Genomic DNA, 13745 nt, shown 5'->3' with positions numbered 1-13745 from the left:
GTTTACGGGGTTATGAGCCATTGCTTAAGGCAGTATGAGCCCATTAACGGTGCATCACTGCATGCTTCGCACCTCCCCAGGCAGGTATCACGTTAGTGGAGCTGCGTTTCGCTCAATGGGTCATTTGACACTTAATTACGCATGCTATTTAATTCACGGCTCAAACCGAGTCTATGACTTAGCTAATGCTAACTGCAATAACTAATAAAAACTAAAACAGTAAGAAAGCCGTCTTTGAAGGCCAAATTGCTGAGGGAGTTAAAGAAAACAATGATTGTTTCGCTAATACTTCATGGTAAAAAACATCATCAAGCTTGTCCTAAAATAATACTATAGTGACGGCTTGGCAGCACGGCGAGCTTTTTATTTTGGCTTGGGACTGGCCGCTCGGTAGCTGGGCGGACTTAAACAACCCAAAATCAAACGTATGTTATGCCGAGATATATATATATATAAATATATAAAAATCGTGCAGAACAACAGATTGCAAATCTTATGTACACCTCAATAAGTAATCAGTTAATTTTTTACTTACACTTGAGATTATAGGGTAACTCTATAGCGCATGATCATAACAAAGCGTTTAGCCTAGAAGCCAGTGATAACGTAAGCGCAGTCAAGGACCATGTAAGCGCGCGCATCGATAAAGGCGCAGGCTCGTCCTCTGGCGCGTGTTTATTAAGCACTTCCGGCAATGAAGAAATAATTCACGGCTCTGCGCTCGTTCAAGCGCGGCCGTCGGGGTGCACGCGAGGCTCCCACAGGCCCACTATGACTGCAGACAGGGGAAGATGCCTTCACGATGGGGCGTCACACACAAGATACAGTCGCGGACGGCGCGTTTTCATTACTCCATTGCAATCACTCCGTATAGAGATCGCCAACAGAGAACGTCGGCGTCGCCAGGGGTCGACCTTGTCAGCCACGTCTGTACCTCTGGACCTCACGAAGGCCTGATGCACTGCTTTTGGAACTATTGGAACTATTAACTGCTATTGGAATGACGAGAACTTGAGCGCACTGCCTTCAGGCGCATCGAGACATGTTGCTATGACGAGTGGTGTCTGGAGTAACGTGTACATTGCACAATTGGACTGGCATCATTAAAGCCGCGTAGTTGAATCCCGGGCCGCATAAACAAATTATTTTTGGGAGTGGTTTGACATTGCTGACATGATACTGTAAACACAAACATTTATTTTTTTACTTATACGTTTAAGCACATATATATGTAAGCTGTGCTAAATAGCACGTATTCGCATCGATTGCTTTCGGGGGGGGGGGGGGGGGGTCGAAACCTCCTAACCCTCCCGCTGGTTACAGCCCTGGTTGGATCCGTTTAGGGTATGCTTCAGGCTTATGGATACGTCTGCATGTACGAGCACTACTGCATCGCTGTTGCTCGCATTCACTACGGTTTGGTGCGCCGTTTGGTTGTTTCACAAATTACGTAATTTTTAGAGTTCACTCTCCCTTTAGAAGACCAACAAAAAAGTATGACGAGCAAGAGATTGCGTGAATGAAATTGCCGCATCCGGCCAGCGTGTCTCGAGCGAAACAAGCCGCGTGGGACACGGATTCTCTTGCGACACTGAAAGACACGGCCGGCACGCGTTCGCGAGCACCTTGCCCTGTTGGTGGCGCGTTTTCGGAAGTCCTCGGCGACGCAGTATTTTCGTTGCACGCTGCATTCGCGGCCGCTCTTGGGGCGTGCGGGGTTTCTTGGCTTCCTTGCGTCGTGCGTCGGCGGGGCGAGGGTCGTTCGGCGTGCGCCCGCTCCATCCAGGCAGCCACTGCGCTGTGCGTGTCCGCGCCAGCGAAGCCGGACACACGGTGTCGTGGGCCCACAAAGGCGCCGAGGCGCGCCGCGGCGGCGAGGGAAGGCACAAAATGGGGCTTTCCTCGGGTCGCGCTCTCGCGGGCGGCGTTCAACCTGGTTGGCTGGCTGCGAGTGCACTGTCCTACTTTGGACGGCGTCACGGGCCCCCGCCGCCTCGGCCAGCTCCAGTCGGTTCGCTGCAGGTGCGACATCACACACACAATCGCTGCCATGGACAAGGCCCAGGAAGCTGCTGCCGCCGCCGCTGGCATGACGCAGATGGACTACCCGGCTAGTGAGCTGGGCTCCATCGGCAGGGACCTCCTGCCACCCCCGGTGAGCCACGCGCTGTAGGGCCCCCTCGTTCCTTCTTAGCATCCACGATGAACCCGTTCCAACAGCCGACCCTCCCTGCCCAGTTCTTCCTCTTGTCACTGTCCTCCATGATAGTGCACGCGTAACTGAAACATCGTCGCATTGCTAGGCTGAAACAAAGAGCTGCTCGCCTTATGACGATGGTTTACGAGTTTCACGCCCTGCGAGAATGATGCTTGAGCCTTTTATTCGAGGTCTGCATCTATCATGTGCAGCGTGACATGTATTTTTCTGACGGCTTTCTCGAGTCGAGTGCAGATGCCACATTTTTCGGCCAAGGAAACTTATTGTCGGAACCCGTAGCATGCAGACCCTTGCTGATCGAAGTACAGGCCCCGCGTGATATATGCGTTCACACTGCTCTCTAGAGCACTCGAGCACACTGCACAGGCTGCGGCTCCTCTCAAGCGTTGTCTCATGCCGAGCAACAACGCGACAATATCGCATTCTTAGCCTCGCAGCGCACCGCTCTAGCATTCTAGACAGAAGTGGGAAAATGCCGCTTTCGCGCTACCAGAACAGTTTCTGGTAGTCTGATGTCATATTGTTGCTTGGCACGGTTTTTTGATGAAACGGAACGCTGAGAATATCGAAGAAAAGCGGTATTATGCGTAACAATGTGAGGATGTTCCCTGTCGCTGTATAAAAGACGCAGCGCCACAGAAGGACGAGGGCTCACTGACCAGCCTGGTTCTGTATCCTTCCGTAGCGCTCAAAAGCAAGCAGCACGGATGCACTAAACGCTGCCCACAGGAAAGCTACTGTGGTGCAGTCTCTCCTATCATAGCGCATACATTGTATTAAAGCACTGTCAGGCAAAAAATGTCGATCCTTTGTGATATCTCGAGCAGCTATCAGCCATGGTTTAACTTTGCTGCCGGTGCGCGCTATGAAAAATGTATCTGACCGGTTCGTTGGAGGAATGGGGTGCATTGTTTTCGCAACAAAGTGATAGATAATCTGGGGCCGAATTCACAAAGCGTTTTGTTCGTGCTCTTTGCCATCGGCTGGCCGCCTTCACTAATACTTGAAAGAGCGTAAGATTGGGCGAGTTGGTATTCCATGTCTTGTACTTAATAGCGCATAAAAAGGGACGAGGCACAGATGGACGACGCGGACACAGCGCTACGTGTCCACACATAGCGCTGTGTCCCACATAGCGCTGTGTCCGCGTCGTCCATCTGTGCCTCGTCCCTTTTTATGCGCTATTAAGTACAAGTCACTAATACTATGTCCAGCATCGAGATTGGCTAAAATTTTCTCTTACGAACAATTCTCGCGAAGAGCTTTTCTTGAATACGGGCCCTGCTTATTGAAGGGGCTCAGGGTTAAGAGTGAGCAAGTCTTGGGTGGAGGAACTGTTCGATGCGATACTTTACGTATACTGTAATGGAGTGGAGAGGAGAAGCTTTCTGGTGTTACGGGATCCTTGCGAAAAACTTCAGTCTTGCAAAACTATGCAGGACGTACGAACTAGCGTATACGACAACGAGAAAGAAAGACAGAGAAATATAAACAACGGAACTTCAGAATTAGGCTGACAAGCTGGCGCGTGACTGGTTGACCGTTCTTAAAAGTCACTTGTACCACCTCTACACTTGACTTCTCAGTGACACCCAGTGCCGCGAGCCGATTCATCGGCGCTTTTGTACTTTTTGTCTATACAGTGTGGATCAGAGAGCAAACGGCGATAGCCGATATTCTAGTTGACATTAAGAGGAAAAAATGGAGCTGGGCAGGCCATGTAATGCGTAGGATGAATAACCGGTGGACCATTAGGGTTACAGAATGGATACCAAGAGAAGGGAAACGCAGTCGCGAGGACGGCAGAAAACTAGGTGGGCTGATGAAGTATAGGAAATTTGCAGGCGCAAGTTGGAATCAGCTAGCGCAATACAGGGGTAATTGGAGATCACACGGAGAGGTCTTCGTCCTGCAGTGGGCATAAATATAGGCTGCTGCTGCTGCTGATGATGATCTATACGACTGCCTTCTTATACTGCATTTGTAAGAGCAACAGACATTCAGCTTCGTAACTACGTTCTTGTTCTTGTCGATCGCCAGACCTCTGACCATCGAGCACCGTAGGCCATAAAATCGTGTCTTGCTCCGTGTTTTTAAAAGTTTTTTTTTTTTTCGTGGGACAGCTTGCCTAACGTTATCTGGGACACCCTATGTAGTGTGGTACCACGTTGCTAGCTCATGTTGGATGATGAGCCACGGTACTTTAATTTAGAAAGTATTCCATAAATGCGCGCTACATCTTGGTTATATTAAATGTCGGCGCCTGTAGATAACATCTTCAGGCTGCCAAGAACAAGTAGAGAAAAACACTGGGGCCTCATTACTGAAATGTTCGCCTGTTGTAAAGTGTTTCCCGCAGAACCTCATGGCGGCGCAAATTATTATCACTGTTATCATGATTACTATTAACAAGTTGCTTTGGTCGCTCTCATTTTGCACGAATTCACAACAGTTGGATTTGTCTATGACGTGTATGAATGTGCACGAATGTGAACGGCTCTTTTAAGCAGCAGGTCTGCCGTTCTGCCGTTAGCGAAAGGGTCGCTCATCACGTACGAGCTCACAGTACTTCCCCGTGCCGGCCGATCTTGATCCAGGGAGCGAGTTCAGCGGCAGCGCTGCGCCACAAAGGACATTTCTGCTTACGCCTACGAAGCACACTGTTGCTTTCAGTTCTGTTAAGTCCCCTAGAACTGAAGGCGCGCCTTCCTTTATCGTATCCACACAGGGTCATCGCGAAAACGTCGGCGTGGCGGTGCAAGACAGGACCTGAGCCCGCCATCGTCGTGTGTACACTGCAGGGAAGCTCCTGGTGACGTCGACCATTATTTGTTAAGAATGTCCTGAACTTGACGCAGAATGTGAAGTGTTAACAGGTGGGCCGAAGTACAAAATTACCCCACATACAAACGCAAGTGATATTTTGCTCCCAATGCATGGATATTTAGAATGGAGGTGTTCCGGCTCTTCCTCAATTTCTTCCACGATGAAGAGCTGGAGTGTGAATGGTGAGATGTGTGGGCGGGATAGCAGGGCGAGGTGGAATGGATGCGCGCAGCATGTTGCGCCCTTCTTCAAATCCGTCCTCACCGTTAGTCTTCCACGTATGTGATGTGACGTGGTTCAGACTCTATACTGCACTTGATAGCTAGCGGCGCGCGGGCGGTGGAGTTGCCGGCAACTTTTGCAAGGTTAGTTCCGCTTGCAGCATAGTTCTCCTTCTCCTCCTTCATCATCATCATCATCATCACCATAATTGCTTTCCCGCGCAATATCATATTTCGCAAGTTTTCGCGCCACTCACATGCGCGAGTCACATGCCGCGTTCCGATAACAGCCCTCTGCAGGGTTTCGCCGCGCTTCACAGAGATGGCGTTCGCCTTCTTACGACACAAACGCGAAACATCACTCGTGAAGTGACCAAGTTGTTTGCGCGCGACAGAACTTTGCGGCACACATTGTCAACTTCAATGAGAAAGGATAATTTTTGTCATGTTGTGATCGTACGCTTTTTTTTAAACATTCAATGTATACGACAAAGTTGCCGTCTCATCTGAGGAGCACTATAAGCTAATTTGTCTTGTTGTTGCTGTTGTTTTCTGAGAAATTCTCAGCCTGTAGAATGAGCAGCATGCCCGTTTAAAGTATAAACCTGTATACGCTGCTGTATCTCTCCAACGAACCAGTAACTTCAGATCCTGCCAAGCACACTGAAGAAAGCAAGCGTAGAATAAGTCACAGAACAATTTTAAAATAAAGCGGTCATAATAGGTGTCATGTTCGAGAACAAAAATTTAAAGAAATCACCCTTATAAAAGAAAATTGATTGATTGATTGATTGATTGATTCATTCATTCATTCATTCATTCATTCATTCATTCATTCATTCCTTCGGGAGGTTTAACGTCCCAAAGCAACACTGGGGCTTTGAGATCGAGATGCCGTAATGAAGGACTTCGTATTAATTTTGGCCACCTGGAATTCTTTGACGTGTCAATTCTAACGCGAATCAAGGAAAATGTATGCGAGTGGTGGGCAGGGCATCATATGCGTATAGGTTGCACAGCACGTGGGCAGCAGTACTGACGTACTGATGGCGGAGTTGGTTCTTATTTGGGCATATCCGCATATAATAACGAATGATGATGATAATGATGATGACGATGGTGGTGGTTGGTTGAAGCACGAGGGGGGGGGGGGGGGTCCGCCATTAGTGCGACGCACCATAGAGGCAAACTTCTGGACGGATAGAGCAGGAAAAAGCGAACCCTTTCCATACCAGCCAGCGTAAACGCTTTTACAGCGTGAACTATCGTGCATCAACCTTTAGGCGTAACAACGTTTCGGTTTGGTGAATAGAGTTACTATTAAAAGCCGAACCGCGTATCCGAAATGAGATGGCACAGGACTCGACCTTCACTACTCCTCCCCCCTTGCCCTTTTATTTTCTACCCTTTCCAACTTCATCCCTGGTCTTTCGAATTACCAAGAATCTTTGCACCACTGGGTGCAAAGGTTGTGCATACAAATGGTTACACCCGCAAATCTACTCCTGCAAATTCACTTATAACGATACTGCATAAACCACATATCGCGCTGCACAGCGTTCACTCGATTTAGAATTATCGACTTTTCATTGACTCTAGTTGTCGGCCATTGTACATGCTGGTGGGCCAGAATGTGTTTGCATTGCCACTGAAGCCTTGCATGGCGGGTCTGGAGGTAGGGGGTGACAAGCTTGCTCCCTCCCCATTCCACACACACACACACACACACACACACACACACACACACACACACACACACACACACACACACACACACACACACACACACACACACACACACACACACACACACACACACACACACACACACACACACACACACACACACACACACACACACACACACACACACACACACACACTCTCACAAGGTTCCTTGAATCGCACTCTTTTCAAACCCCACAACGCACAAGCACCGCATGCCCGAGGTTTCAACAATAATAATCGTGAGAAATCTCTTTCGAGATGATCTGCTGGAGTTTTGTAGCTGCCCGCGCGGCAAACATGCCTCGTATTGTATGCTGCATCACGAACAGCTTTGGCTGTTGTCAAAGGATTCGTCGAGACCAGTATACGCAGCAGGCGTCCGTGTTTCATGCCAGCTTAGGCAACGCTCTGCCACACATTTTTGAAAACCACGTGCACTTGCCAGCCGTGGCCGGAACATTGTGGTCAGCAGCGCGCTGCGTCGTGTTCGAGGCCGGACATTGCGTGATGAGGCCGCTTCACGCCACCGTCATGTCGCGCGCTTTGCATCCCACTTCACTGCCAGGCGGATTGGCTGCCGGCCTGTCCGCTTGGCTTGCAGAGCGTATAGGGGTCGGTTAGCGCGCGCCACACGCTGGCCCATCGACGTCATCCAGCGCCACGTTGATGTGCATGGCAGTTCCCGTTGCGCGCAGATCCGCCTGCGCGCCGTGTCGGCCTTCGACTTTTTACCGTCAGAGACACGTTACGAAGGAAGCCAGCTCAGCTGACGAATTATAACCACGCACGCAGAACACTCCCTAGGCGCTGTCAACGAGTGTGCTCTGACGACCGCCTGGTTGACCGAAACCTCACGCTCGTGTCATAGAGATTGATTGATACGGTTAAATTTGCACAACTAAATAAGTACTGATCCTCAAAAGAGCGTCGAAGGCAACAAGTGAATGTCAGATGTTGTTGAATGGCAAACTTGTTGCCTATGTTGTTAGGCTCGCGTTTCACGATGTCGTTTGACTGCATGAAGAAGACATATGACGGCGGCAATGCTGAAAGATCATTAATGGAAGCACAGCTCGCCTAAAGCAGCGGGGGTCTAAAACTCGGCTTCATGTGTCGGGCCACACGTACAGTACCTTGTTGATATTGGTCAAGGCAAACCCACGAGATCGAAATATGCGCGAAAGCTTCAGCCAAATCATCAAATGTGCATGTATATTCGTGCTACCCCCGCCGCGCGGCCGTGTATATATGTATATACACCGGGAGCAAGCCTGTCGTCTACGTTGTGTACAGTGCGACTTTTCACATCCTCCTTAATTTTTGTGGTCGTACAAAACCCGCCGGGTTTCTGCACGATTCGCTACGTTTCCGTGGAGCTGTCCACCTCTGAGCGTATTCCCGAATGCTCAGGGCTAATATTACTTACATATATGTGCTATGCGACGATGAGTAATAGTGCTGGTATACCTCACGGCGACAACATATTGTTCAGGTAATTTCCCATCGAATGAAACTCCCGCCACGTTGCGGATCTCCGCAGAACTTATGTGCTTACGCTTCGAGTTGCCGGCTTAATTCGGCTTCGGCTAGCAGTAGAGCGACAGCTCCTGAAAATGAGTTGGTGTCGGACCCAACTCCGGGCCAGGCCGTTTTCCTTTTCTTTTTTTTTAACTGCCAGTCTTTCTTTCTGAGAAACCTGTACATTGGTTTCATTCGTAGTGGTGTGCCAATTTCGGCTGAATGACCAATTCTATTACGCTTATTTCCACTTCACGGATTTCCGCAGAACTAATTTGCGTAATAAGGAAGGCAAAAAAAAAAAAAAAAGTCCTCTTCATGCATGCCGCGCTATTTTGTGTAACTTTTTTTTCTTTTTCCCTTTCACTGCACGGCGATTCGAGTTCATTACACATCGCCCGGCTGTCTGAGGGTGTCCCCATTTGTCCAACAGCAGCCGACTGCGCGTGTCGTCCTTTCGCCACGTGCCACTGCGGACGCCGGCCGGAAGTGGTCCGGCCGACTCCCCGCGCCGCTGCTGCTGCGCCTGTGCCCTGTATCGGCGCGCATTTCCGGCCCGCTTGTGTGGGCACGGCGGCGGGGAGGGAGGAACGACGGAGGAGCAAATCGGAGGGGAAAAAAAAAAAAAAAAAAAAAACGCGAACGGTGGCGCGATTAAGTGGAAGTGCGGCAATTGTCAACATTATTTGCCGACACAGCTGACTCGCGGCGTGCGCGCTGGAAACCCTGCAGACGGAGAGAGCCTTTGACGGCTGTTCATAAATAACCTCGGACAGGCCACGTACAATGCGACGGCGCGAGTACGAGGTATATGCAAAGAAAACTTCCTATTTGAAATAAATTATTTAGATGATGCTGTGGCTATCAGTTTTCTATTCGCGTATGGTCTCAATAATTTCAGTGAATTAGGCTAACACAGGGAAAAAAAAAAAAAGCGAGTTCGCAGTGGCATTTTCTTATCGAATTTCACCAGAAGTCAGTCTAAAACACGGATGCGATATTTCTCCTATTATCTCTGACTTGGTTGGTTGAAATTTAGTTTGTGAAGTGGCCGCTTATTCATTTCCAGGAAATTCGTGTCTCTTGCGACGTGTATGCGATAAACGAATTTTCGCCTTTCTCGTGGTGTCCTGTGTATATGTATGGCTTCGCTTTATAGCCTTTTGCGCAAATTTGTGGTGTCGTGTCGACTTGCGACGACACTCTCGATGCCACTCGCGGTGTTGCCGTTGCCGTGTTGCCGTTGCCGAACGAACAAAACCATGCCTCCGTGTGTCGCCCTTTTTTGAATGCACCTCCGAGCAGGTAGACCCGGTCTGAGTTGTTTCATCGTTGGCGCGTCGCAGCCGCGTTACAGCTATAGCAGGCGTCGGAGAAATGATGTGGCGACCGCCGAAGTCACGCTTGAAAACCAAACGATCGAAAGCGCGTACGCCCATGCGCACATTTCGCCACAGTTGTTCCTGGCCTTGGAATCAAGGCCTGAGCACTGCTTTTGGCAACCTCTTGTTAACTGACCTCTGCATGTGTCTCTGCATCTCACAGGTGTTGCTATTCTAGCGCGTTAGGAAGGTCGTCTCGCGACCTTTCTTATCCATACACAGCGAGCAGAGCGCAACACGACAAGTATGCAAAAAGAAAGAAAAAAAAAAAAAATGACGGGACCAACGACGAGGCCACGTCAGTCGGCGAAAGGGTGTGAGTTATGCTATGTATAGACTCACGAAAACACCCTTACGGGTGTAATTTCTATTTACGATTACATACACCATCTGGGAGAGGCCTCCGTCCTGCAGTGGGCATGATGAGTGACGATGATGATGATGGTGATGATACCATCATTAGATAGACAGAGGTCGGCGAACGGAACACGAAAAAAAAAAAAAAGAAAAATAAAGGCGGAACCAGCGATGATTAAACCACGTTACAGTCGTTTTGCGAACCGTTCACTATATATACAGGAGTATACTACCGTCAAACACGGATATATCGAATCTGAAGGGGATCGCAAAAAAGTTCGATATATAGGTAATCAGATATATAAAATACAGATTGTATACAAAAAATTTCAAGGGGATTTTACAGCTGTTCATTATACAAAATAATTTGTTATATGTGGGTTCGATATACCCGGGCTCGACTGTACACACACTTTCGGGGTAGTTGATTTGATACATGTACACAAGGGCCACCATCCATGCATTTCTTCCCAGTCAATATATACACGTTTAGCTCGCCCAATTTACCGACCCTTCAAGCGTTGGTATTACGGTTAATTTTTTTCATCATATATATAGCTATACGCCCTGCGCCACGGAAGTCCCAATATAAGGGCGGTGCCAAGAACATTTTGCGAGTAATTCTAGCCTCGAGGGATTTGTCTCGTGTACCCGTGCGGGCGCGGTTATTCATGAGTTCGCCCAAGCGCACCTCGAAAATCCCGTTCTCTACCACTGCAGCCGCGTACAGGTGACGCCGGTTCGTCCAATGAACGCGAATTACCAGTTCTCCAAGGCACCTACCCTGATAAAGTTTTTGCCTGCGCAATATTCAGTAGTGCAGGAACACGAGAATACAAAGATGTGGACGCACGCTTTGTTTTTAATTAAAGCCAGAAGAAATGCATGATTTCTTGCGCTGTGGCTTAAAGCCTGATGCGTCTTGTGTGCCATGCATGGTGGCTGCTCCTGAGTACAAACCGTGCTACTCAGATGCAGTAGCCCTAATGTAATCTTCGCTGTTTTTTAAAATCTTCTATAATCCTTCTATGAGCTTTCTGTAATCTTTCTTCTCTTTTCCTCCACAATGCGCATGATAACTTATTGAATAAGAAATACTCCACTAGGATTCGTGTGGACGGGAGAGCACGTTTCCTGTCTGATCAGCACAAACAAAAAATGAGAAGAAAATATGAGAAAAAAGAGATGAATTGTGGCGTGGTTGCATGATAATACTATGTGGCTGACGAAGTGTCGCGTGTGCAGCATGCTGCACGGCCGCCTTAACCGAGCACTAAATTAAAATCTGGGATTTTGTGTGCCAAAGCCACCTTGATTTTGAGGCACGCCGTAGTGACTTCTTTCACGTGCACCTAAACCTGTGTACACGAGCAGTTCTTGCATCTCGCCCGCATGCAATTGTGGCCGCCGCGGCAGGGATTGAACCCGCGACCTCGAGCTCAGCAGCGCAACCCGAAAGCCACTGGGCTATACCGCGGCGTCTCCAAATCGAGCACGCTTTCAATGACGAGTGCAGAGCAAGGGGTGCAGCTACAGGTGATACCTTTATTATAGCGCGGTGCTTTTACGTGCGTTCAACGCGAGCACTTTGCCTAACGTTACGACGGGCGTGGCTCGAAGACATTTAGTTTAACGCGCGAATGGCAATCGTAAAGAAAACGTAAGCAGGCATAAGCGGACGAAGCAGACATGAACACGATAACGTTTCTTTCTTTTTTTTTTTTTTTCTCCACCCCGTTTCTGCATTCCCCACCCATAGGGCACCTGTGGCTTTTTTCACACACCCCCACATATGCACCCCTCTCAAATCGTAATTTTTTTCCTCCATTGGCAAAACTAAAAAAAAAAAAATGAAAAAGAAGAAAAGATGATGAAGAGAAAACAGAAAAAGAAAACAAAAACGGCCGCGACCCAAATTACGTGGGAATAACTGAGTGTGACTGCATGGTGACGGCAGGAGAAGCAGTACACATGTCGTCGCGCCGTTTCATGCAATTGAGTGCCGACGTGTCGTGAGACATCATCGCTCGCTCGCGAGCGAGCGAGCGATGAAGGACAGGACGGGTTCCACGAGACGCCAGCAGGTGTTGCGGGCGCCGCAACACGCGGGTGCGCATCTCCCGCGCGATATTGCCCCTTCCCAACAAAACAAAAAAGAAAGAAAGAGCCGACGAGTATTCCGCGAAGCGTTGCTTCAGCGGCGGGGTCGCCTGTTGCTCAACACCCGTTTTACGTCTGTAGATGCGTAATCGCGCCGCTTGTCTTCTACCGTGGATGCGCGCGTTCCTGTATACGGGAAACTGATAATCTCGACGCTCGGTATCACACGCACGAAAAGCACTTGCGTGTCTGGTTCATTTCTTCGGCTGATTTTTGAAATTTCGTGGCGGCTTCGTGGTACTAAATATTGCCGTGGTTAAGTAGAAGACACGAGTACACTACGCTTGTATGTACACTAAGCAAGAGGTGCCGCGATAGCCGGCACTTGTAAGCCGGAGAGGAATCAAAGACGAGTGGCCTCAGAAGTTCCCGCATCAGTTGACAGTGGCGTCATAGATTTTGACAGCTAGCCTCATCACGTGCAGTTAATCGTTCATAGGTAAATAAGGACTGCGCTGCTACATTTTTACGCAACTAATGGCTCATCCTAGCAAGTTGCGAGAATGTTTCCTGCGCCAAGCTGGCCCGTGGAAGTACGAGAAAGTACATTGAAACGCGTGACGTCCCTCTGACATGAGGTTTCGGTACCAAATGTATGAAATGGAAAGTTTGGCATTCATTTTAAGCACTAATAATTTATTCTGCCCTCCCCCACACCCTTCCCTTATTTTCATTGTTCTCTAAGCGAGCTTTAAACAAAAATACGTTACCAGTTCAACCTAATCTACCTCCGTATTCTACATAGTTACTCCACTCCACCTCGACTCAAGGAAGTAGGTGGCAGTGCTAACTATCGACAAAAGTGGTCAATGCGCTTCGTTTGCAATACACGACAATTCTTGAGAAGTGTATTCTTCATTCAAGGGGCATCGCTGTGCTCAAGTCGGTCGAGTGAAGGAAGAGCTTCGAGTCGAGGTTCGTTTGTAAATACGGGGGTTAATGTTGCTCTAAGCATCCATTCAAATGCAACCTAAAGCATCGAAAGCAGCGATAACTTGTCCCACGACGTTGACAGACAAAAACGACTGATGACGAGGACGCGGCGATGACGTCAGGACGGCGACGACGCGACAGCTCACACACAGCGGATCCCGGATCAAATCCTTGGTTTGGGACAAATTACGTTTTCTTATCTGACGGCTTCTCTATAGCCGAGGATATATGAGGATAATTCTTCAGGGGACACAAACATTGCAAGAGTATATATTCGAACGTCATTGTCCAGTGACAGGATACACCCATACTGCCATCAATGCGAACTATGGTGAGTTTATATGTACCGATGGCTGAGCTCTGCTGTCCCGGGCATCGGTTGCCGCGACGCCCCCGCGACCC

General features: G+C 48.9%; 1 protein-coding gene across 1 annotated transcript in view; it reads left to right on the top strand.

Moving 5' to 3' along the window:
* The first annotated feature begins 1773 nt into the window (after positions 1 to 1773).
* Positions 1774 to 13745, top strand: part of LOC119433861 (uncharacterized) — a 59235-nt gene continuing 47263 nt past the window's right edge. The window contains exon 1 of the mRNA XM_037701139.2: positions 1774 to 2155. Coding sequence (XP_037557067.1) covers positions 2051 to 2155 — 105 coding nt within the window. The 5' untranslated portion in view covers positions 1774 to 2050. The remainder of the gene's footprint in view (positions 2156 to 13745) is intronic.

The sequence above is a fragment of the Dermacentor silvarum genome, chromosome 1 (genome assembly GCF_013339745.2).
Source record: "Dermacentor silvarum isolate Dsil-2018 chromosome 1, BIME_Dsil_1.4, whole genome shotgun sequence".
Classification (NCBI taxonomy): domain Eukaryota; kingdom Metazoa; phylum Arthropoda; class Arachnida; order Ixodida; family Ixodidae; genus Dermacentor; species Dermacentor silvarum.
The sequence above is the reverse complement of the archived record's forward strand: the minus strand, read 5'-3'. Positions and strand labels throughout refer to the sequence as shown.